Source organism: Platichthys flesus, chromosome 24 (genome assembly GCF_949316205.1).
Source record: "Platichthys flesus chromosome 24, fPlaFle2.1, whole genome shotgun sequence".
NCBI lineage: Eukaryota > Metazoa > Chordata > Actinopteri > Pleuronectiformes > Pleuronectidae > Platichthys > Platichthys flesus.
Window position 1 is genome coordinate 9,005,197 of NC_084968.1, and position 25,670 is coordinate 9,030,866.

The following is a 25,670-nucleotide window of genomic DNA, read 5'->3' on the forward strand; positions in this document are numbered from 1 at the left end:
ACGTCCCTCTGTGTCCGTCAAAAGACAACCAACACTCTGCCACTCTGCGACTGGCTGTCGGGGGAGTTCGCCGCCTGACAACAGGCGTACACGCTGAGGTAATCAGAAGTTGTCATCGGTGAAGTGTCCTCAGCCACGATGCGAGAGCGGGCGCGCCGCGTTCGAGCCCCGCCAGCGCCAGAGCTTTGGCTGCGGCGTAGGTGTGCTAATGGCCTCTTTATCAACAGGGATCATTAAATAATGTCCTGCGACTGCATATTTGGCAGCGAAATTGTTGTTTAGCCGAGGAAAATGGAGACACAGATGGATAATAGGAGCTTGTTGTCGCCCCCCCCCCCCCCCCCCCCCCCCCCCCCAGCCCAGCCCTGTTCTGTGATGGAGCACGCTCGCGCACTTTCACGACCTCTTATGATTATGCATCATTCTCAAGTACACCGAGTGCTGCTCCTTTTTTTTACACATTCCCAAGTGGTTTATGAAAATTGTATTTACATATTTGTTCTCTGTAAGCGCAGCCTGCTCCTTAGACCCGGTGAGCGGCGGCGGCGGCGGCGCCCGTCTTATAAAAACACAAGCAGGGAAATTATTGATTTGCATCTGTTCGTTGAGGACGCGGCAGAGCACCTCCCCGCTGTCGGCCGTGCACGGCGCTGCGCACGAGGATCCCAAAGGTGTCATCGCGGCCGGCTGTCCTTTTTACGCCGGCTCTAAAACGCGGACAGGGGCGGCAATCTGCTGCTGCCCTCCCCTCAATGTTATTTACAGCCCCGTCCTGGTAATAAAGCCCCACAATTTATGGCTTTCTTTTTAATTAGAAATAATGTCTTGTAGAGTTAAAGTGATGGATGGTTTAATCAATATATAGACTGCGGGCTGACCCCCCCCCCCCCCTACCCCCGATGATGGATGCCAATATTGACAGCCCGCGGAGTAGCCTAACTTAACACTTTGTCTTTCAAAGAAATATGTAGTGTTTTGTCTGGTGATGGAAACTGTACACTTGCCGTCTTTCTATGTCTCTTCATTCTTCCACTTCCACTGTCTCCTGCTACTCCGTCAACACTTTCACTGCAGGCAATCTTCCCCCCCCCCGAATGAATCAACCCTCTCCTGTCACACTGTATCGAAGCAATTATTCTACCTCAGTTGAAACCCCATTTGTGTTGTGTGCCACATTTGCGCGGGTTTTTAATAAAATAAGTGCTGAAGGTGGTTTCACATGAATGGAGGCTGACAAGCCGGGAGGACTGCAATTCTCAAATAGGTGATTTAGAAAGGAGATGTTTTTTTTTTTTTTTTGTTAATTGGGTTTTTTTCTTCTGAGGGTTCAGAGAACGGAGAGCAAATAGGATTTTCAAGCAGAATAATTAAATGGGATCAAGTAAAGGGGGTCTGCTTCGTGGAAAGGGGGGGGGGGGTTGTATGCGTAATATACAGTCGACGGTAGTTACATTTTTGTCGTACCTGGCGTTAACATGCATCGTGGGTGATCCGGTCACAAGTAGAGTCAGTACGTCAGGGTGCGTCTCGAGTGACCACTTGTCACTGGATCCCACTTCCTCCCACAAATACACTTGTGTGTCTCTTTGCTGTTTGCAAAGACCAAATTGTGTTGTGGTGTGTAGCCGTGACAGACAGGTCCGTTGCCAATGTGTTTGTGTGGGAGCGAGAGCCACGCAAGGAGGGGCTGAGCAAATCGATGCATGGGGCTCTGTAGAGAAATACGATTTAAAAAAAAAAATAAATAAATAAAAAAAAAAAAAAATCAATAACTGGCAGTCCTCGTTTAAATTGTGGCGAGCCGTCACAAACAAATCATCGAATGGGAAACACTGAGAAGTGTTGTGATATTTTCTGCTAAGTGTCGCCGGCCAGAGGACGTCAGTGCAGCAGGTGCTCTTTCTTATGTGGAACCAGGAAATAGTGGCGTTTGAGGATCATGGCCTCCACCTCAGTGCATCTTGGGTTCATTCACACCTGAGCGTGTTCGAGCTGGATGTTAATGGCAGGTCTGGACAGGGCCTCGGTGTTTGCCAAACCCTCTTAACAAAGGGAAACAGTGATTCAAGCCTCTGTCACTACCCGAAGAAGGTACTTGATTTATCCTCTATCTTTTTCTGTCACAGTTTACTGAAATTTTTAGTTTTATTATCAGGCCGACGAACAATCATATTGTTTATATTAGAAAAACGGCATGACCTCACATTTTAGTAATTGGAATCAGCCAATAGATCTGTTATTTAATGAAGTAACATGATTAAATAAATAAATAAACCTGTTTGTCTACTAAATAATTCAGCTTTTATTATGAACATTTGTTCCACTGAAATTTTAAAAGCGTGCTGTATGTTGCTTGTAGTGAATTAGCAATAGTATAATACCCCAAGGGATTGTCTCCCTTTCTAAAAAGTTTAATAGATAATAATAATACAATAATACACAGTTTAGGTTTAATTCTAAGCATATTTCACAGGCTAAAGTTTATGGAGTTCCTAAAGTAGAAACTACATTCAGAAGGTGAGTCACATTTAGGTTGTAAGATTTTTGTGTACTTCCATCACTGTCACAAATTCATTATTGGAGCCTGATGCACGTCGCTACCATTCAGACCACCTACCTTTTTAAAAAGGGCACTAATAGACAGGATGATCTTATCCCTGCACACACACACACACACACACACACACACACACACACACACACACACACACACACACACACAGCAACATAATATCACCTGCCCTCTAAGACCGACCACAATGCCGTTCTTTCTCATTGATTAGTGTTGCATTCACTGCCCAGGGCGAGCAGAGGCCTTAATAATGACTTTACGCTTTGTGTTCACGGTCTCCGGAATAGAGTAACCACGGATGACATGGATCCCCTTGCGTCGAGTCCCTCTAGTCAATGGTTAACTGTTCCGCGGCGAGTCAAAGCATCCGGCCTCTGTTGCAACTGACCGCTCTCGTGTAGATCCTGACCTGCGTATGTTTTCATGCCCCCCCCCCCCCCCCCCCCCCCCCCCCCCCATGGGCCCGCTTCTGCCCCTCTTTCTCCATTCCCTCATTCTGCTGGCATGTCTCAGCTTATCTAGCCTCCTTTTGTGCAACATAAGCTCGAAGATAAGCAGTATATTGGCCCGGGTTACTCATGTCTGTCTTGTTCATTCATCAGAATCCTCTAATTCCCCCCCCCCCCCCCACAGAAACCTATTTCCCAGACTGCAGGTGGGCCCGTGTTGCAATACCTGATCTCTAGCAAAGCAAACATAGACATTTAGTCACCGCTACCGCTTTTGTATTCCCAGCGAGTGCCGGTAATGCCCCAATACGTATGTGCACTGCGAGTGTACACACGACTAATCTCGGAGACAGTGTGAAAACATACCACCGGTGGGTACGCGGCTTTAGCCCAGATTAGCCCGCGAAGTCGGGAATTATTCATTTGTTGTACTTGCCCCTTTCTTTCTTCCCGCGGTTGACAGATAGGTGGCATGTACAGAATAAACAGAATCCTACAGGAGATCTCAAACAGGGGGGGGGGTTTACCCGTAAAGCCGTATAAAGTCCACAGGTGTTTCCAGTTGTGCTAAGTCTGGAAAAATGCATGGCCCTCCGGCGGGCTTTAGGTCGACTCGCTCGAAGCGTGACCCAGTTCGTGCGGTTCCCCGGGGGGGGGCGGGGGGGAGCGTGTACAGTAACCATGTTAGAAACCCGGAGTGGGAGCTTCAGCCGAGCCCGCTCCCTCGGTCGGGGTCAGTGGCGACCATGATCTCTGCTCCAGGCAGTTAATTAGGAATTAGAACGTGGCGCGACCCTCAGGATGTTCTCCATGGTCGGAATAATGAACACCTGGAAATTGTGAGGAGCACGAGCAAAGGGGGGGAATAATAATTTGACTTGTGCACAAGTAAGCCATTAAGACTTGTGAACTCCTGTGGCCTTTATAATTGCACTCCAATCTTATTTTATTTCTTTCTTTCTCAACTTTCATCTTTCACCGTGAAAGTTTATACATATTTGTTTAATATTCATAGAAATATTTGACACAAAATCCGATGTGTAACAGTTTGAGACTCAGTGAAATTTATTCAGCACTAATTAACTTTAACCAAATCCGTCCCGGTGCTAATGAAATCCGACTCCCTCATGTTTTACATTAATTAGGAACGCTGCAATTTGATGATCTCACGTTTATTTTGAGGTTTGCCTGATTGTCGAGACAAATGTTCCCAATTTATTGAAGCAAGTTATCGAGTAGATAATTAAAAAGTTAAACCAATAGTTTGTTTTAGACTTTATAATATTAAATGCATTTACTTTGCTAATAGGTTATGTCAAATATCTGCTTTTAAAAGAAATAGTCAAATTAGAATTGCTAGAAAAGTTTGAGATAAGGCAAGTAAAGGAAGAATAACTGCACCCCATTGTGCATGTTTTGTGTGGAGCATTGTCAAGCTGTGAATTTCCAGTGACATCTATGTATATCTGGATACAAAAAAACACGACAAACTGTCCCTGTGCTGTTTGTGAATTCAGAGAGGAATGAGGTGCAGCTGCAGAATGAGTTCCACCGCTAAAAATACAGCCCCCCCCAACAACAAATGACATACAAATAAAAAAAAAAAATATCCAATTTAACCTACAATCTCACTTTCACTTCCCTGGTGCAGCTGGTGTGTGTCTGTGTGTGTGTGTGTGTTCATGGGTGCCAGCAGTGATTTTAATTCTCCATGTGTACATGTATAAGCTCCCGTGTGTCGTGTGGTAATGATCTGGCCCAATGCCTTGATTTGAATTGGTGACTATTTTTTTTTTTTTTTTTTACTGCCCTCGTAGTTGGAATATGATACAGCTGCTCACATTACTACCCACGTTATTTTATCAACTGCATGTGCCGGGTCGCAGTGCGGAATGTTGTGTGTGTCTCCCCCCCCTCCACACACACACACACACACACACACGCACACACCCGGTTTGGCTGTGCTGGCAGTGACTATGCATGCCCCAGTACACACAGTCCCCTAGATGCAGTCTGGCAGTTTCCCGGTGAATCATCTTCCCGTCACAGGTGGAGGAAACACAACAGCGGGATTGGCAGTCGCAGAGGCGGCGCCTGGCGTCCACTGTTGAGTGAGGCGATTGGCTTCCTCTGGAAACGCGGATGGGTCATATTCTGGAAGGAAACTAGTTGTGTAACTTTTTTGTTAAATTGATCTCTTCCCAGAAATGACGCGCCAGCGATGCTTTGGAATTTAAAGAGGACACACACGCATTTGTAAACGTGTCCAGGACCAGTCTGCTTTTCCTCCATGTAAAGTTGTGCCAGCCGGTTTAACTCTTAACTGTTTTCATCGGAGCTCTCGCTGGAAGGTGAGGACCGCCGATCAAAGGCAGAATCCTCGGGGCCCGGCGAGGAGCAGCAGATGTTTCCCCTATCTGTTTAGAGCCATCCTTATTTAACCAGCCCCGGCTAATGGCCCTCGCCGGTGTCCGATACAGCGGATCACTTTTCCTTCTCTTTTGTGTGTGGGGGGGGGGGGACACGGGACAGTAGGCCAAAAAAAAAAAAAAACGGCGGAGATATCTTGTTCCTCTGTGACGTTCTCATTGTGCTTCCTCGGTGGATTTCTGTCCAGAAGAAAAAATCCCTTTTCATAGTAATTGGGTGTGAATGAAAACACTTGTGCTCGCCTGTTGTCTACAGTGGAGCGCTGCACTCTAGGCCCGGTGGTTAAACAAGCCAAGAAGAGAGGGCAGGAAAGAGGGGGAAGAAAACTGGGCGTGGGCGGGGGGGTGGAGTGGGGGGTTGTTTGTGGGAAAAAGAGAAAGGAATCGAGAGGAGATACTGGCAGAAGAAGAACAGCACGCGAGGGAAACGCCAAAGAAATGTGGGTATTGTAGTTTTAAGCGGATAAAACTGAAAACAATAAAGTCTGAAAGGCGGGGAACATTGTTCAAGGGTTTGCGGTGCGTTTGAGAATGTGAATAATCCAACCGGAAAACAAATTGCAAATATGAAATATACAAAGTGGACGAGCGCAGACACAGCAGCTCAGGTCCTGGTTCTTCCCGGGACGCGCTGCAGATTGATTGAGAGATTCGTCGGGTCCTAATTGTGCTGCGCCATCTGCCCAAGTTACAGAACCTGCCAGGCATGTGACAGTTTCCAACAGGCTCACTGACGAGCAGATGTGTGCCGGGGCGTGCACGCTCTCGGCGTGTGTGTGTGTGTGTGTGTGTGTGTGTGTTTAAGCATGTCAGTCTCTCTTTACTCTGTGATCACATCTTTTTTTTTTTTTAAGGGGAATTAAGACGAGAGCTGACATGCCAGTGCACATGCTGGAAGATACTTCATTTTTTTTTTTTTTAAAGGACAAACCGTCCTAATGTGCAGCGTCCTCTTGTTTCTTGTTTTCTTCATCGTCCCCGGGCTCCATCTGTTCCGTCGGAGTGGTCATTGTCGCTGACAGTGTTTCTATTGATATAACAGCCTCCGACAAATGTCATAGCCAAAGAATGGATTTCCATAAATCAATCAACCGTTTTTTCTTTCTTTTTTTTATCCTTCCTCATTTCCACAATTGAAACACATAGCCGGTGGAATTAACAATGGAAACGAAGACGTGCTCCAAACAGACTGATTTATCCTGTAGATTTGTATTTGATCTGATGGTCAAACACAGATTTCTTTTTTTTTTTCATCACATATATTAACAAGGCACCTGCTGAAAACCCCACAGGACTTTCCCCACATTAATTAAATCAATTAGTCCCCCCCGAGGTTTGGTAATGTAAGAGGAATAGTTTTAGGGGGTTGTGCTCATTCGCTTTCATGCAGATTCCCATATGATAAATACGAGGCTAGCTTGCAGGTTGAATATTCCCTTTCAAACCCATCCAGTTCCAAGTGGACAATATAATAAATCCAACCACATATTACAGACTCAATTAAAACCTTCATAAATACTTGATTTAAGCAGCCGGAGCTCCAGAATGTCACCGACCAACGTAAGGGCACAAACACGGCTGACACTTTGAAGGCCAGTATATCTCTTCAATCAGACACCGGAGTGAACAGAACAAAGTAAGGGAAGCCGTTCACACTGCTCTCTACTTACAGAGACACATGCCTGATAGCAGTCAGCTGATACCGGACACCTTTTGTCTTACCCAAAGCAACGGGGACACGGGATTAGCAAACACGATAATTGCATTTGCACATCAAGTCGCCGGTCACTGTTCTGCTGCTGCTGCTGCTTTGTTCCAGCCGGGGGTTTTGATGTCCTCACACACTTTGATTAATTAATTAATTATGAATCTACAAACTGTTTTGTGAGCTTTAACATCTGCAAAACGTGTGTATATCTATTTGAAAAGTACAATTTTCTCCACGTCCGTGCATCGTTCCTTGTAAATCCCGGCTGAACTCTATTCTCCCCTCTATGAACATTTAACGGCCCCGTTCACTGACTTATCAAGCTCCAGTTTCTCCGGCTAAAGCAAAAAAAAAGGAAATGACATGGACTCCTTGTAAATGTCCGGCCACTGTGCGAGCCACTAAATGTGACAGTAAAGTAATTGATTTTTAATTTATACGTCCCCGGCTCCAGATTTCCCAGACGTCACTCCCACAGATGATGCAGTGTGACAGTTGAGGCGGATTGAAAAAATGAAATGTTGTGAAAGTCCGGCCGTTGACACTTTAAATCAACTATCATCAGAGATATGAAGGGGAAAACAGGATAAATCCACAATCTGCTGTTGTCATATTTGTGTCTTTCAGGATTTGCCGCAACCCCTGTCTCCTTTCCTTGATGCCGTCACCGGCGACAGGAGACGTTTGGCATGTGTTTCATATTCTGCATACTCATATCCCTAAGTCCCTCTCGTAATTATTATTCAGTAGATGCACTGTTTGGCACAAGGACAAAAGTTTGAATAATTTATGCAAGGCCGTCATCAATTTTTGAAAAACGGCCCTGGCCTTTTCCTCGTGCTTTTATCTAAATAGATGCACTTCAGCTCGGACATAAAACGACGGCAAGGAACAGAGGAAAACTTTATTTATGTCTTTACGTAAACTTTGAACCAATGCCGCCGGAGGAGAGTACATTAAGGTTTTTGCGAAGTCCGGCTCAAATAAATGTTTTATTTGTCCTCCTCGAGCTCCCATCGGGATAAAAACGACCATATGAAAAATTTAAAAATAATAATAGCACCGAGGCTCGCTTCCTGGCGCTCTGTGGAAGTCAGCTCCCCGGACAAAGTACCTCGGAGATGAGCTGGGTATGATACACTTCCTCCTGATGCGTCCCTGAGGGCTCTCACCTGACGACTCAGAGTTATTTCCAGCACCGTTGCTCAGAGAAGGTGGTCCGCCGAGAGACAAGAGAAAGGGGGACTTTGTTATTCCTCATCCCGGGAGAAAGTGCTCTATATTTACTTTAATGAAGGAGGGGAGGGGGTGGGGGGGATGCGATGCAAATAAACTCCCTTTATCGTGAACCTCTTCTCCACTCTTGTCCACATAATACCACTTTCCGCGAATCCCCCCCCCCCCTAATCCTCCTTGTAAATGTTTTCCCCCTGCATTGTCCGCTGGTTTGGATTTCAGTAATCTGCGGGCCGGACACTTTAATCCATCCCTGTTGCCAGAACGCGGGGAAGGGATGTTGGATATACATTTACTGGCTCTTTTGTTGAAAAACAGGAAAATTGGCACTTGTCCCTTAATTTCTAAATAGGCTGCGTTTAGTGAACAGGAGACCATTATCTAGGATTCTGGAGTGGAAGCGGCAAGATTGGATAATACGCTTTCTGGCTTCTGTTTCGGTCTTCGGTGATTTGAGTATTTAAAAGAAAAAAAAAAGACATAAAAGGATGTGTTTATCTGTTCTGATCTTTTTTTCCAATTTTTTACCTGCCGCAAAATACTCTTAGGTACTTACCGATAGGTATTTGTCTACTTAAATGGGATTACGGCATTATTTCCTCCTCATGGGGACATATTTGTGAGTGGTTTAAAACAAAGAAGATTGTTATATAAGTTGTAGTTGGTAAGAGCATCATTGGCAACAGATTGAATCAATTGTTTTTAGACTAAACCCTTGTTAAACCACCAACTAATAATAGTTTATTTGTAGAAAGTATAAATTCCTGTTAAACTTTACGTTTGCAGCACAGACACGTTAAATGACATTTGTTTTCCTGCCACGTAGACTTAGATTCCATTTAAACCGTCTGTTAGCATCTGCGGAACGGATCAATAACCCAGCGGAGTGTGTTATTTGCATGATAACCGCGCAAGGGATCACCCAAAAACAAAGTAAAGCTTTTGGGAGGAGAGTCGCTCCACATCAGAAACCACGAGACTCGATGAGGTTGAGTCCTCCGACCTTCAGAAAGACGAGTTCAGGGGAGATCAGGTGAAATCGAAGAATTAGCAACTTTGCCCGTGCTTGATAAACCGTTTTCTCTAGGGGCAGCGATGCAGAAATATTTAAAAACGGCTTACTTGGTTTTGTTCTTGCTCCGTCTCGTTCTTATTCTGAAGGAAAAATCGATCGATGTGCTTCACTCGGTCGGGTAGACCCACGGGATGCATTACTTCTCCGTGACGAGAAGCTCCAAAGCCCTGATTGTTGCCAAGATTTCACGATGCCAGACAGATATCTCCGATGCATCTCACTTCATAACCTGACCTCCGGAGCCGTGGAGATTTTTTGCATATTAACAAAGGAAAATATTTGGTTGCGGCTCGGACTTGGACTGATATCCCACTTGCTCTCTGCTGTCTGGTGGGTTGTCAGATTTCAATGCCTGATCATTTATTACGGCGTGGAAGGACGTGTCTGGAGACAGTGATGGAAGATGCTGAATGCTCAAGTATACTTACTACTAAAACAATATGTGGTTTGAACAATACATTCTCACATAGTGTACAAAGCAGATGTGAGAGAGAATCTGTATGTCCGAGGTTTTTAGGACAGGGTTTCTGCAGCGTCCTAAAAAGTCCAAGATTTAATATATTACTTACTGGGCCATGAATATGTTGAGGTAGGTCCTAATTATATCAAGGTTCTTCTAGTGCTACTTCTCACACCTTTAAAAGTATTACATATTTAAAAGATTAAGTGCTAGGTCTAAAATACTTGAAGGTATATCTTAATTATGTTAATATTAATTTAATGCTAATTCCATGCCTTTAATTTTGGTTGTTAATTTAACGCTGCTTCGGTTGCTCTTACATTTTTAGTTTTTGGTCTCTGTGTGTTCTAGGTTTTTCTCATCAATACAGATATTACTACATTGAAGTAAACTACACATAAGACCAACGTAGAACTAATGACTGATAGCTTTGGTTTATCCTTTTGACCATCAGTTGAAAGACAACACTGCAGAAAGTGGATATGAAGCCATTTGGCATCCTGAGCCCTCATACAGTCCTCTGAGTGCTAAGTGCATCATTTTTCGAGCCAGCATTAGGCCTCAAACAGCAAACTGGACATTCTTTGCATATCCAAACAATTGAACCCCCACAAACTGTAGCGCCCCGCTTCTGCCAACACACTGCAGCGTTTAGTTTATTTTGTTTCCATCTTCCTGGCTGTTTAAAGACGTGACCCAGGATCTGCTTCCCCATTACAAAACAATAACGGATAAATTGCTTTTGCAGATGTATAATAAATGAGCACGGTGAAAGACTTCAGGCACTAAATAATTTCCTTGTCAATTGCGCAGAAATAACACGTTATTAAAACGGCAGGGCATTAGCTGTGAATATAGACGTCTGGCTGATAGTTTGGATATTATCACAGTTGAGGTATGGGCCCTACAACTCTTGTTTCCTGTCGTGCACAAGAGCCGTACGAACACAGATGTGCATTCACGCACCTCGCACTCAATTAAGTATGAAACATGAGCCAAGTTTCAGACCCCAGGTTAATAACAGGGCTCCGGTGTTTAATGTGCAGGTCATGCTGTTGACGTGGTGTAATGTGCACGTGCTCCGCGAGAAGGAACACAGACCTTGGCATGTGCGCCTCTCATGTTTTTGATTACCGCCGCCCCAGCAGTGACACTCCGCCCTCGGAGAACTGTGGAGATGATCAACATGGAGAAGAGTAGGAGGAGGAGAAATTAATCCGGCGGTCATAGTTCGATCATGTAGAGCGAGTCGGTGGGAGCGTGGACTCTTAATCATATTGAAATTCTATTTGTCTCCATCCTGAATGACCTTTGGACAAGCCCCGCCTCCCGTGGTTAGGGGCCCTGTTGCATTGATCCTGGTGCACGCCAGGCCCAGGAAGTGAACATTTACATTATACCTAAAACAAGAATGGTCATTGGCATTGATTTAAAATTCCTCGAGCTAACCAGGCACATTAAATTTGAACAAATTTTAATAAAACCCGTCATAAAATCATAATCACTTTCGCCCACTAAAATGGAATTAATGCTTACAATGCACATTTATGCATGGCCCGTCCCCAGCTCGCCTTATTCTCACACACACACACGGTTTCATCGTTCCCTCAATTCATTTGAATTTTTAAGGGATCGTCAGAGAAACTGTCGGCATCAGCGCGCACGGAGGAAATCACCGAGATACCCTGAGTTATCGGTGCCATTTGCGGCGAGCGTTAATGCATGGCTACGGCCTTGGATCGCTGAGGTGTGCCTCAATCTGAATAATGATTTGCGGAGTCAGACTGAACAGAGGACATTTCTCTATGTCAATCCACTTAACATGCGGCGGCCCCTTTCCCCTCCCAGGGACAGGTTCCCTCGCGTCCCACAGAAAGTCTGTTGGGGAAAGTCATGTTGTTCTTTAGGTAAAACTGAATTAAAGCCACGTGTTGTTTGTGAGCAATGACACAAAATCAAGAACGTCGTTCTGTAACGTTGTCCCTGCTTTCTCTGTATGATTCTTATTGGAAGGTAGTTTATCTTCACCGACTCATTCACATAGGCTTTTTCTTCACGCGGTTTAGACGACGGTTAACAAGAGCACGGCGGTTATGTGTTGCCGTCATCAATCACCTCGGGGACTCTGTGATGTCGGGGAAGAATCAGGCTTCTGAGGAGATGGCGGCGGAGTGTGTTGTGGTAGGCGGCGGTGGCGGCGGCGCCATCAGAGCTGAACCAGCAGAGAAACTCATTACACAGACATGTTTACATGCACATAGGAAAGCAGGTTATTAAGAGAAATCAGGCGTAGACATATTAATTAAGAGAACACACATATATGTGGTTACTCTAAACACCACGTTTTACACACACATGGTCAGCAGTCAGATTGATCTCATTTGGCAAGAGATCTATAATATACTGTATTTCTTAAAAGATTAGGCAATATTATAATTGTGGGTTCATACTGTTATTCACAAGTAAAAAGGATCAGGTAAAAAAGAAGAATAAGCTAAGTTGTTGCCTTAAACTATATATTTTCTTATCAAATTTGATTCAACCTGGTCTGCATTTTTTTGGGACCATTTCCAGACAGGGACAAATACAAGTCTGGTATTCTTGTGAGTATATGGTGAACTGGTAAACTCCATGCTAATCACAATGGTGGACCATGGTATTAAATGCCTAAGTGGGACTTGTTTTGGACAATAATGGCACAGAGGACTAGAGGCCTCTATCAGCCTCTACCTAAAATTGCTTAAGAAGAAACCTTCATTGATTGTGTCTCTTCATGTTGTTGAAAGAAAACACTCGAGCTAAGTTTGTTTTGAAAGCTCTGCAGCTTCTTTTCCCCCGGCTGTCTGAAGAAAAATGACCACCTTGATATGTATAGTCTCAAAATGTTCATACAGTTTAACATCTTTTAATTGAGATCAGTTTCACCGGTCGCATGAGTTTAATTCTTCCCATCGGCTGCATCAGGTTACTTAGTTTTCAACGTGAGTTTGTAGACATCCATCAAATTTGATGAAGCCTCTCAAACACAAGGTGGTAACAGATTTTTTAGAGGGAAGGCCGCTGCCCCCCCCCCCCCCATCCGGGGAGTGCTTAGTCATCTGTTTATCAGAGACGGCCATAATTATTCTTGTTGTGTGGTGGTTTTCAAATTTTTCAATCTGCGTGCCCAGCGTTGCCAAAGGTTGCCTAACTATATCCAGTCGAAAATTCTTGACAGGCGAATTGTGAGGGTTGGCTGCTGTTGTAATATTCCCAACTCCTCCCGACGGACATATTGGGTAATAAATATGAGATCCACCAGTAATGTCCCGCACAGATGATGTTATTAGACTTGCCAGCCTGAGGCATCAGCTGTGTGTGTTGGACGTCTGTCAAAGCAGTGTCCTCCCTTCACCCCGAGGGGGGAGGACTTCAACCAACTGCTCCAGGAATCGCATGCCAGACTCGCGCTGGGTCCCAGAGACCCCGCTTTGCTCTGTGTCCACGTCCAAAGAAACACGTCGGCATCGAAATGGCCAGAATTGTACAGAATCCCCCAAATAATGTGCTTTGCCCTGGCCAGCTTTGTTGGGGATTCAGGTCGGGGCAGGGTTACGAATGCCGCCCCACACACACAATCCTGATGGCCTGGTGTGCAGGTTGAATAACATTACAGTGTCGGATTGTTACAGAAATTACATGGGGGGGAGGAATGAGAAGAGAAAGGATGGAGGAGTGGAAAGCCCCCTTCAGCCTGGCTTAGGGCACCTCATTGCAAGTGCGCGGCAGAGGGAGCTGACACGACTCCCCAGAAAGGCAGTCGATAGTTTTCTGTCGGAGAGGGTTTGTGGTTATGGATCAACGAGGATAATCAGCAATGCACCAAAAAAAAAACAAAGCCACAGTGAGATTGACATCAGTCTCAAAAGGATTTGACAGTTACGCCACGAGTCAGATTTTCAAAATTTGCAACAAATGGAAATGCGGGCGGGCAGTAGGAATCAGATTTTTGCCAGAGACCTACATTCCGGCAGTATGCTCATAATGACAGTACTGACATGGTGTATCTGCCCAGGTCATCTTCCTTTGTCACTGATGTGATCCCAACAGCTAGTGGAAGGTATAAATATATATAAAAAAAGGTTTTCATTGGTATTCATCTTCTACAAACCATGAATATCTTCCTTGTGTATAAAGGTGGATGATTCATCTCCACATCCTCAGTCAATCCAGGAATGAAATGCAAAAACATCCTCAATAGAAACACTGTCATGTTGTGTCCATGATGTCACATGGAGCCATGGTTCCAAGGTCCCGCTCGATCTTTTCTATCCCTCATCATTTCTCTCCCTAGAGACACGGTTCTAGCTTACAGTAGAGAAATGCTTCCATTAATCTGAGCAGACGCCATAAAGATCATTGATTGGCTAAAAAATGACTGGCATGAAGAATAACCGGCTAACTCTTCCTAAAAACCTTATTGACCAATGGTTTTGACCAATTGAAAAGCCCCCGACAGACCCACCCAGCATTAATATGCTCGGTATTGACTGGTAAAAGGCCAATTTGATCCACCAAGAGTCTTCTGTTTGTCCCGCTTGGCATAAACAGGAGGCAATCTCATTAAAAAAGGCCTCGCACTCCGAGTGGGTCTGCAGAATATCCACGGACTCGGGGTGCGGCGCTCTGGAAAGTCAAAAGCAATTACTGGCTTCCCCCTCTCTCATCCGCTCTGCGCCGAGGACCGAGCAGTGTTTTGTGGTCGCCGGCACAAGTGGACGAAATGGCATTACACCAGAGTGCAATTAGGACTTGGATCTGGGTCACGAGTTCTGATGATTCTATCCGGCGTCTGCTAAAGTGTGTTTTGTACTGACACAGAGCCAGAAGAAAGGAGAGGGCAAGGGGGGACGCGAGAGAAGGAATAAGATGGTGTTTGCTCCGTCTCCCACAGTGTCCTCGCTGCCAACAAACATAGGGTATTTCAATTTCAACAGAGGATCAGGGTTCAAATCCTATTATTTCGTTTTCACGTCCAATCGTGATACAATCGTTGGACTTTCCAGGTCAATCTATCCAATTTTCTGTTAATTTTCAAGCCACGGTGTGTACACGTGTGTAAATTCCGTTCACACAACTGCTACAAGTCATGTTTTTTTTTATTCTGTTCTCGTACTTTGACAAGCGCTAACTATCGCCCCCACAACGCCATGTGGCTGCAGCGCCCCGGGAGATCTCTGCTTTTAGATTTGGAAAGGTTGCCTGCTGAGTCCAACCCAAACACATTCTACCGCTCAGCCAAGAGACACAGGGCAAGGTCACTGGATTATGTGTGTGTGTGTCTGTGTGCGTGTGTGTTCCCACGCCGCTCCCCCGAACTGTGTCTGAGTGCATGAAAACAGAAAAAAAGGCACACACAGGTCAGAGAGCGTCCCCCCCCTACCCGTGTACTGCAGGTACTTACCCCGCACCCTCTGCAACAACAACACATGGAACAACCACAGATCAGCTCGCTGTCAATGTGACTCTCTCTTAGTGGTCCCCAGTTCACTTCATTAACCCCCCCCCCACGCGCGATTGCAGATTTGCACTTCACACCAAAACCTTTAATGCCTTAATTAGGATTAGTCAGCATCTAGTGTAATTAAACTAGTTAGGCCTAAGTGGCTTTTTGTTACTAACACAGCTTGAAAAGTCCACGAGTCTTATTATACGAGTGCTGCATTAGATGGAGTTCATGCAGCGGTTGCCTGCACAGTACAACTATAGGATACCGTTAAGTACACAAAGAATGTGCAGGTCGTTTTTAGAAAGCATGTATTATATTTATCCACCTGTCGTGCTTCCTAAATCCAATAAATTTCGAGCCACACTTGAGGGGGAAAAAAAAGTGATAGTCAGAGGGAAGAAGAGTAGAAAGAGTGCTTGGAATTCAGCGGACATTTACATCGGTGGTGGTAGACATAACCCTCGATGCCCCGGCTATCTCATCAGGTTTCACAAATCGCGGCGAGAGCCCTACCCCCCGTGATCTCTCTTGGCCTGAGAGCATTCGCCAAGACAAGAGAGGAGAGTATTGGTCTTTTTTTTCTGTCCCGAGATATACCCCTGTGAGGATGTTTGCCCAGACCAATCAGGCTTTCACCAAACTCTATTCTGTACGAGTACGCGAGAGGGCCGAGGGACCCTGCAGCCTCCAGCCTGCCAGCTCCCTACATGTCTTCCATACTTTACGCAGCAGGCACCTCTTTCCTTCACGGGCCTGGAAAAAGAAAATGCCCAATTACTGATGATTATCTCTCGAGCATTTTTTGATAAGTTGGACTCGGGGAAAGGTCCGGAGGAAGGAGTGTTCGGCAACTACGCATGGGCTTCTCGGGATGACCTGAGCTGTTCTGATTCAGAAATGGCTCATCGGATCTTGGCCGGGGGGGTGGGGGGCAGCTGTTACTTGTGCACTCAAGGTCATTTCTTTTCACAGCTGTCTGTGTGGACCGACAGTCAAGTGCCCGCAAGACAAAAAAGCAGTTTTAGAATGAAAAGAATGCAGCGTTTGTAGTCCTCAGAATACCTCGTGGTATTACCTGCGCTCTTCTGTTGGCTATGGAACCTTTTAAAAAATAAAGTCGTAAAAAGTTTCTCGCCCAGTAAGATCCCAAAGTCTACACCTCGCTCGCAAATGGTCACGTCAGAACCAGGTCAGCTGGGTCTCGACAGGAGAAGCTCGCTCACATTTCAAACGAGCGCTTTCTAAAAGCTGCTCGACAACAAACAAAGAAAAAAAAAGCAATTCACCCTGATGACCCTTGACCCCTTGAGTCAACTTATCTGTAGGTGAATATTTACCTTTAAACACCGGCGCAGTAGGAATGTCCAGGTCGGCCTGCAAAGAGCCGTTGAAGTGTTTTTCCCTTCGTTTTTTAATCCTTTCAACTGTGTCTTTTATTCAAAGGGTGTTAAGTGACTTCTCCTTGGTGAGGTCAAGGCAAACTAGAAAATAAAATGGTAACTTGCAATAAAACAAATTTTCTCACGATACATTTGTATTCTTTAGTATTTGTTTGTCACTTTTCAAAAGCCAGGATTATTATAGTTTTTTTTTGCCACTTTGTTTGGAAAGACCAAACTTAAAAAACTAAAAGATGGATGTCAAAATTAAATCCCACTGAATCAATAATAACACACCACAATATATTACTGCATTGACTATGTGCTCGTACTTTCACATTTATATTTTTTGCTCATTGGGGGGAACATTCCAAAGATCAGGACGTTTCACACGGCGACAGGCGGCTTTTTGACAAAATGGGTTTTGACTGAAACGTCAAACCTTAATAAAGAAGGCGCCTGGACGCGTCTGCGATGTGGCAGTGAATCTCTTCTTTTTCTTCTCAGACGCGTTCATAAATAATGCTGTCACCCTGTTGCTCACAGGGAGCGCCTCATTATATTAAGATAGCGTTTGGAATTATATTGAAAATGGTGTCATGCGAGGATGAATGATCTCACTCGGAGGACGCCGGAGTGATTTGCTAATGCCCGGCCTTCCATCTGTATGTATGAATCGTGCATTTAGTGGACATTGATGGGCACGTATGAGTTTACATATGCACACCTGCATTCTGTTCTCTTTTCCAGCCCCCTCCCCCCTCCTCGCTCTGCCTCTAATTGAGCTCTGAGTAGAGTCCAGGTGGAACCCATTTCAATTCCCAGCGGCCGTGACCACTGTGGCCGGTTGCGACGCGGCCGTGCCTCTCATTTCCCCCGACCGTTTACAACACAGTCTTGCCACCGGTAATTCTCATGCTGCAGTCATTATGCCACCTAGACACACCACGGCAATTTGTGGTCAAGAGTCCCCACCAGAGACACACGCGGGACCAGACGGACGTTCGGTGTTAACATTGCAATCAGGTCTGTATTGAGTTGGTGCAGGGAGATGCATAATGCGCGTACTGGAGAATGGGCCTCACGTCCGCCCAGCCGGCCCGGGGATGCTATGCAATGCATGTTTTTAAGATTTCATTATATTCCGTGCTTCTTGGCTCAGCATCAGATAATGATATTGAAATGCATGCGCCACTGGGATCAGTGGTATTGACATTGGAATTTGCTGTAACCCTGATTCAGAGGCTGAGCTGAAATTGCTGCGGTTGTTTGTTTGTGTGTGTGTGTGGGTGTGTGTGTGTGTGATTGTTTCACCCCCCCTCTTCTCGAAATCTGGCAGGGAATGAAGTGTCTATTGGAAAAAATTATGCAAATGCAGTAAGAGGGAATACAAAATGCGGGCAAATTGAGACCTGGAAACGTCAAAACACAAATAACAACAAAGTTAAACGGTGGTGTTTTCTGAGCAGATCCCCCCCCCCCCCCCCCCTCACCAAGCTGGGGCTGATCGAGTCCAGGCTGTGCTGAAAGGTGATAGCAGTAATTAGAGGAAGTGGCCCAGTTCATCTTTTGTATTACTTGCGCAAGGGTGTGGTCCGTGTTGTGTTTCTTTGTCGCTTTGTCGCTCCAGTGCTTTGTGTGGTTGGTGTTAGGTTTAGCGGTGACAGCATAAAAAAAGGACTCAAACAAGCCAATTGCTTCTTTTTAAAGTGGCCTAATTGTCAGCAGTGCGAGCTGAAAAATCCACAGTTTGAACTCAGCTCTTCCCTTTCAAGTTTCAGTGTTGTCTAGGTACAATTTAAAATATTTTTTTCAGTCTTAGCTTAGTGTGTCAGCCTGCTAGTATTTGCGAATTAACTGAGGAGGTGTGCATAGTATTTTCAGGTATTTTGGTCAAAGCCAAAGAACCCAAAGAGTTTTTCCTTTTAACCATACGATGGAGGTAATGGGGAGAATTCAGGAAGTTATTCAGACTCATGCTACATCAAATTTCAATCCATTGAGTCAATATTTCAGTGTTGACAACAGTGTTGAACCAACCGTGCCAACGTGGTAAAAAATTCTGTTTACGTGGCGCCGTCACTCCCCCTCATAACCCTGCCAGCGCCATCAACCTGTATCCGAGAAACCCCGCCCGTCACTGCGATACATCAACAGTATATTGACTCTGCAGCTGAAAAAAAAAAGGTAAATCCACAGCTTGCTCGTTTTAGCTCGATCGCTTGAGCTCGATGTTTCTCTTTCATTGCGTCTATTCTTGCAGTGAGGACGATGCAGGTGCCTCTTAACTCACGCACCAAATAATCCAGCCTGGCATCGCAAGTGTTTGTGAACACACAGCATGCTGATTCTCCCCTCCCCCCCCCCCCCCCCCCCCCCCCCCCGGTGCATGATTAATGGCCAACAGGTAACATTGTCATGGTGTCCTGCCCACCTGAGCCGCTACAGCACCTGCATCTGAAGTGTGGATTTGCTCACACGGCGATTCATGACCTTCAAGTATCAGCCCCACATCCTCCCTTTCCTGCACATCTTCATCTTTTATTGTATTCATCCCCTGAATCAATTTTTCTCTTCTTTCCCATTTATCTTACTGTTTTTTTTTCTCTCTCCCACTCACCCGTCTGTCCTCCCACCCTCTTATCCCCATCCCTCAGTCTTTTTACATTCCTCCCCTTTCCCGATTCTTCACAGTCCATCCCCGTCCCTTCCCTGCCTATTACCCCCCCCCCCCCGCCTCTCCCCGTCTCTCTCCCTTTGTCGGAGAGCCACTTGTGCTGCATTATGGGCCAGATATGCTGAGAGAGGAAAAGGAAAGAAGGAACACACGGAGAATGGGAAGTGTCTTGAGCTTTGCATTATAATGGAGAGCTGTCTCAAGGCAGATTTTTGGCCTGCCCTTAAATGACGTATCTATCTGTGCTTTCATCCCTCTCCCTCGTGGGAGCGTCACCCATCTCCATTCCTGTTGAATATCTCTAACTTTAATTCATTTGTTTTTCGGGCTAGTTTCCTTTGCATGTTTGCACAAGTCACTTCCTCTAATGGACTGGTGTTTCTTTTGTCTTGCAGTCGGGGAAGTGTTTCTCGTGTTAGTGCGGTGCCTTTTGTGTGTGTGTGTGTGTGTGTGTGTGTGTGCATGGAGGGGGAGGAGGGACTGTCCCATTATTAAAGCCGAGCCATCAGTCACACTCAACAAGCCTATCATATAGAGCCATTCAGAGACGGTGCAGGCTAAAGTTAGCGCTATTATCTGCCTGTCACTGGCTAGCTGTGTTCGGGTCCCTGGTGGAAAACCAATTGTATGAGTGAATGCCTCGGCTGCTCGCGTTGTCGAGCTCCAGGGATGCGTACAGTGCCTTTTTTAAAAAAGAGCACTCTCCATTTACTTCACTGTTTTTACACCTTTCGAGTTGCATTACAAAAAGCATGATTTTTGACTCTTCGGCCGGGTTTGGAATACAAAAATTTGACCGCTCTATATATAAAAAAAAGAAACATCCGGGTTCAGAATCCTCTTTAACCGTGGGAGGGGGAAAAGGATCATCTTTGTTTTAATCGTCTCCCAAGATTTTTCCAAGCGAGTGCTCTTAAATCAAAACCGTATGCAGACGGCGTGCTCGATTAATATTCATCTTATATGAGACACCTCATTTGCATGAACACACTTTCTGTCTCGTAAAAAAAAAAAAAATTACCAGGGCCCTCCCCGCTGGTGTGATAAGCATCTGGACATGAAACTGTTTAAAAAATATCGGCGACATGGTACTTAACCCGGGCGACACAATCCCACTTCATTACACAGTGTAACGTGGGAGGGCTTCGAGCAGGCGTGACGAGTAATATCATACTTAGCGCGCCCTCATCAGATAACACCGAGGATCAAGTTTCACTATTGTCGCGGCGGCATTGTGCGGGACACCTCTGGATTAATGAAAAACTCATCTTTGGTTTCCTTCGGGTCAGGAAGTGACGGAGGGAGAAATGGCCCCTCAGGTGCTGATGGGCATCAGGACGCTCCCATTAGCATCACAGAGACGGGGGGGGGGGGGGGGGTGGGGGGGGGGGGGGGGTGCGTGTGAGGAAATCCATATCCGTTTCCCTGCAGAGACTTTTGTGTGAGATTCACAAAGACGCCCTTCAGATGAGAATTATACGAATCAGGGGCCAGGACAATTGGTCTTTTTAATTCATGTGTCGATTCTGAGGAAAAACAACAATTATGATAACAAGGTCTATGGATGTTGGACAAACCAAGTGATTTGATGACATCACATTTTGACAGTGACTCCAGTTTCACAGATTAAATAATCAATTGCTGTAAGACATACTCATCAGATACATTGATAAAGAAAATAAACAGAAATAGAGTAAGAGTCATATTTTTGATGATAGGGCTTGTTTTGTTTGTTCAGTTTTATTCATAATTTAAAAATCCTAATTATGGTTTTTTGAAAGGCATTTATTAAAACATGAAGGAAAAGATTTGTACCTGAGCAATATCTGCTGTTTATGGATATTGTTAACTTTTATCCGTGGATGTATTGTGGTCAGGGTTATTTGATCAATGAGCCGGGTGGCTGTGACCCACGAGGCAGAGCGGGTCGTCCACCAAACCAGCATGTCCACGTGTCCCTTGGCTTGATGCTGAGCCCCATATTGCCCCTGAGGGCTGTGCCGGCAGCGTGAGTCATGTGTCACAGGGACGGTGCTGCACGTGGATGCACTGTATGAATTTGTGTGTCGATGGGTGGATGGCAAAGTTGTACTGGAAAGCGCTTTGTATGAGTCCAGACCATTTATGTTAATACTGGTTCATGGTGGTTTTGCAGAAGTGTGTTAAAATACCTTCATTTGACAGGTATTCAATTTATAAACATACATTTGCAGTTTGTTTTAATATATCACAGTAAAGTATTATCCTCGAGCAGTTATACCCAGTCAGTACAACTAGGATCTGTTGTAATGTAAATTCACATGCACTAACTCATAATCTGCAACTAGAAACATCATTCAAATCCATGCATTTCAATGTAAGAAGTAGATAAGAGAGTAGATAAGCTACAGAAGTGTAAATTGAAATCTAAACATCTTTTCGAGCCAGAACCGGCTTCAGTGATGCTGATTTCAATGGAGAGACAGTGCATTTAAATATGAAAATTCTATGTAAAGGGAAAATGCAAAAACCCCCCGGGGCGACCCGTATTTCCCTCCTGCCGAGCTCCTTCAGTTCGAGTTAGAGAAAGAAAGCAGCACCGTGATCAAATCTGTGAAGTGGCATGAAACTGAACTCTACCTGAAAGTAACAGGTTAATCAGAAGCCCGGGGAAAGAACCGGGTGCAGTGTGTGTTGAAGTGCGTTCTTCCGCTTCCCCTCCTGAGAACCGTCTAATTTCAGGTGTTGCATCATGGACAAAGTCACACAGCATGCTTCATTAGAACATAACACGTTTGACTCCCACCCAATATCGCGACACGTGGATGAGCAGGAGTGTGTCATTGATATATGGAAGCAGCGGGAGGGAGGGAGTAAATATAAGCAGCTCTCAAATCCCTTGTGTAGCTGCAACACTTTTCCAGCAAGGTGTTTCTGCCCATTATCCATATTGTGCCTCAAATGAATAATGAACGTGCTGAATTTTGCTGGAGACAAAGAAATCCTCAGAATTTTCCTTTTGCAGACTTTCCTCCTAAATTCCTAATGAGCCCTTCTGACCCGGTCTTCATTTTGGATCCAGCTTGAATCCAGCTCATAGGTTCCATCCCCCCCTCAACGTTCCCCATGCTTCCCATTCGTCTTTCTTTCCTCCCAGTCACATTCTGCTTCTGAACGCCACATCTCCCAGCCACTGCTCTTACTGGGTCTGCATCACCCAGTTTAACTACATAGACAAAAAAACTCAATTAATTAAAGCTGCCGGGTTGCGTCTGTGCCCCGTTGCAAAAAAAAACAAACACACAAAAACAACAACATTGCTGATTAGAGACAACAAAAAAAAGAAGCAGTTCTCTGGGAACCGGCGAGGGCAGTAATGAAGAAGTCTCCTTGATGTGGCGCAGAACAGACGCCGCCTGCCGCCGCCGCCGCCGCTGCCGGGCCTGCTATATGTTGGCCGGCTTATCTCAGGGAGTTATCCCAAATCCCCCCCCCGAACGAGTACCCTTGAAACGTCAGCACCATCATGTATCATAAGGCTCCATCTGGAATACAAGACGAGCTGGCAACGCTGGACCACCACTCTGTCTTTCTCTTCTTTTCCTCCTCCTTCTCCTTTTTTTCACTCCCTAACTTGTTTTTTGCACTGAACCGGGTCCAACCCCCCCCCCCCTCTCATATTTTATGATGTGTTCTTTTGGCGGAGCCCACATGTTTTCTCAGAGCAAATTAACAAACTGTGATAGTGGAGTGTTTTGTTTTTTTTCTTCCACGTTATGTGATAATTCTCGAGGCGACACCTGTGTGCGAGTCGACGATGTGCGATATGGCACGTGTGTGCGTCTATATGTGCGCAACAGGCAGCTGCAAATCCTTTTATTGTCTCACCAGCTTCTGTCTCCTGCTATTTCTTTGGGTCCAGAAAAATGAAATCACTCAAATTTGTCTTTGTCTGACGTACACTTTCAATATTTCATTGTGCCTTCGCCTCATTTTTCATTCCGTAGCCCTGCTTCAAATTTAGATATTGTCCCACTGCTTAAAACTCAGGACTGGACTTTGTATTAGAGTGTGATCATTTTTGCGAATAATGTATTTGATGTTTTTCTTTGTTAGGGGAGTCGCACCGTCTGATTTGATGTCACATGTAGTTTAGCTCTCCGGCAGCTGTCAGAGCGTTTTATTAAAAGTGTTATTGACTCACAAGGAGGTGTCTAGTGATCACACGTGCTCTTTCACGCCGCTATTTTAAGGTCTCAAAAGGCCTCTCGTTGTGTATACACACACGCAAAGGAATAGAGTGGGCGCTTCAGGGGACGTGCTTCACGGTGGGTTCGAACTCCGCTGATGAGGACGCTGACCTTTTCACCTCCTGACATTTCCCCAAATCGTCTGATTGCTGAGAGACCGATCAAATCGCTGCCTCTTCTTTTAAACCCATTAATATCTCCTCCCCAAAATAACAAAATCTGATTACTCTAATCTGGGATTTTGGAATTGGGATTAAGCACTAGATTAAGATATGGGAACCGTTCCCACTCCCATAGTGCACACCGACAGAGGAAGAATACCCCCCCACTCCCCGCTGGGATGCACGGGTGTTTTTGAAATTGCGGTGCTCGGGATTATGATTCCAATCAGCTCCCCAAATTAGTAGGACATTTGGTAAGCAGGTTTTCTGGCATCGCACAATAGAATTAATTCTGGAACGACTCGTACACAAGTAAAATGTGTGCGGAGGATGGCAGCATTGTGTGTGTGTGTGTGTGTTTGTGTGCTCTTAGGTTTGTATCGTTTTGCAGAGATTATGCTGCAGATCATGGCTGATAGTGGATAACAGGAGGGCTCGGGTGGCCTTTGCATTAAAGCTGACTTAACCTTAATATCATGATATGGGTTCGATTAGGATAAACGTAGAAATAATCCTCATCAGAACATAAATCACGAAAGTCTTTCATTTGTCTCAAACTACTGTATATTCTCCGTTTCAACACATGAGATCTGGAGTTGCAAATTGTCACGCACCATTCTTCGGGAGTGTTTACACGTCACGAGTGTTAATTTCCCAGCAGCCGCGTGCCGACACCGTGTGAATCACATCGGATGACTGCCTGCTTGCGTTATGTGAACCAGCAAGTTGAGCGACGACTTCGTTTCGGGTCGGGAGGTCACCGGCAGTTCACCGGGGGGGCAGCGCTGGCCCATCCATCTCTGTAGCTGGTTAGCAGTCTCCGTGGACTGGAATGTGACCGGAGCACTGGAGCTGGGAAGTTGTGGCACGTGCCCCAAGGCCTCACGGGAGAAAACACACACAAGGTTTTGACCACATATGTCCGTGCAACAAGAGACACCATGTACAGTCCATGCACTCTCTTAGCACAATTTGCCAAGCCCAAAGCAGAGCGTGCTTCATCGCTCGCTCCTCTTCCTCGCTGTGGGAGTGATTCTCCGGTAAGGGTGTCGGGTGGGGGAGGTGACACTTCGATGAGCAATGCAACAATGGGATCTCCGAAAATGCATTTTTCCTGGTTCGCGGCTTTTGGTTGATCACACCCAGCGTGAGTGCAGCCGACTGGAGATCGGAGAACAACATGCACTGTGTCACTTGACGGCAACTCCAGCCCCACAGCGCCATAAGGGCCGTGCATAAGGATGATTAAACCGAGGGTGCATCCATCTGTTGTGTCTCTTGCTGGAAAAGACGCGCTCTTATTGTGTCGCAAGAGAGAGACAGAGAGAGAGGGTGAGAGAAAAGGAAAGTCATCTGCTCAGCTAACATTTATGTCTTTTGCATTTCTTATTGGCAGATCTTAGGAAAGCATCTGGCGCCCGTGCAACAGGACTCGCGGGAAGAGTGGCGCAGTGGAGGGAGCCGCGCCGTGAGGAAAAAAACAGAGAGGCTCCCGATTCGGGGCTCCTGCCACGAAAGAAAAAAAAGACTGAGCACTGAACTCAAGTGGGAACCTCGGCAGGGGGCGGTAAGAGGAGGAGGAGGCCATGTGGACCGCACGCCTGCTCGTTCTCGCCAGCCTCTTTGCACCAGCCGCTCTGGGTAAGTGAGGCTCATTAGGGCCAAGAAGCAATGTTTGTGTTTATGTGGACGTGCAGATGTGGGCGTCGCCAAACCATGCCCCCTCTTGCATTTTGTGACTGGCAATGGTTGGAAGCTTTACCACAATTCCATCCTTTCGCTTTTTAAAGTGCCAGCCTCTGCCAGC

At 45.7% G+C, this 25,670-nt stretch overlaps 1 protein-coding gene across 1 annotated transcript in view; it reads left to right on the forward strand.

The window, feature by feature from the left end:
- The window catches only part of LOC133950059 (adhesion G protein-coupled receptor L3-like), a 187,094-nt gene that overhangs the window by 26,911 nt on the left and 134,513 nt on the right, over positions 1-25,670 (forward strand). Inside the window, exon 3 of the mRNA XM_062384227.1 lies at positions 25,260-25,504. Coding sequence (XP_062240211.1) covers positions 25,450-25,504 — 55 coding nt within the window. The 5' untranslated portion in view covers positions 25,260-25,449. The remainder of the gene's footprint in view (positions 1-25,259; positions 25,505-25,670) is intronic.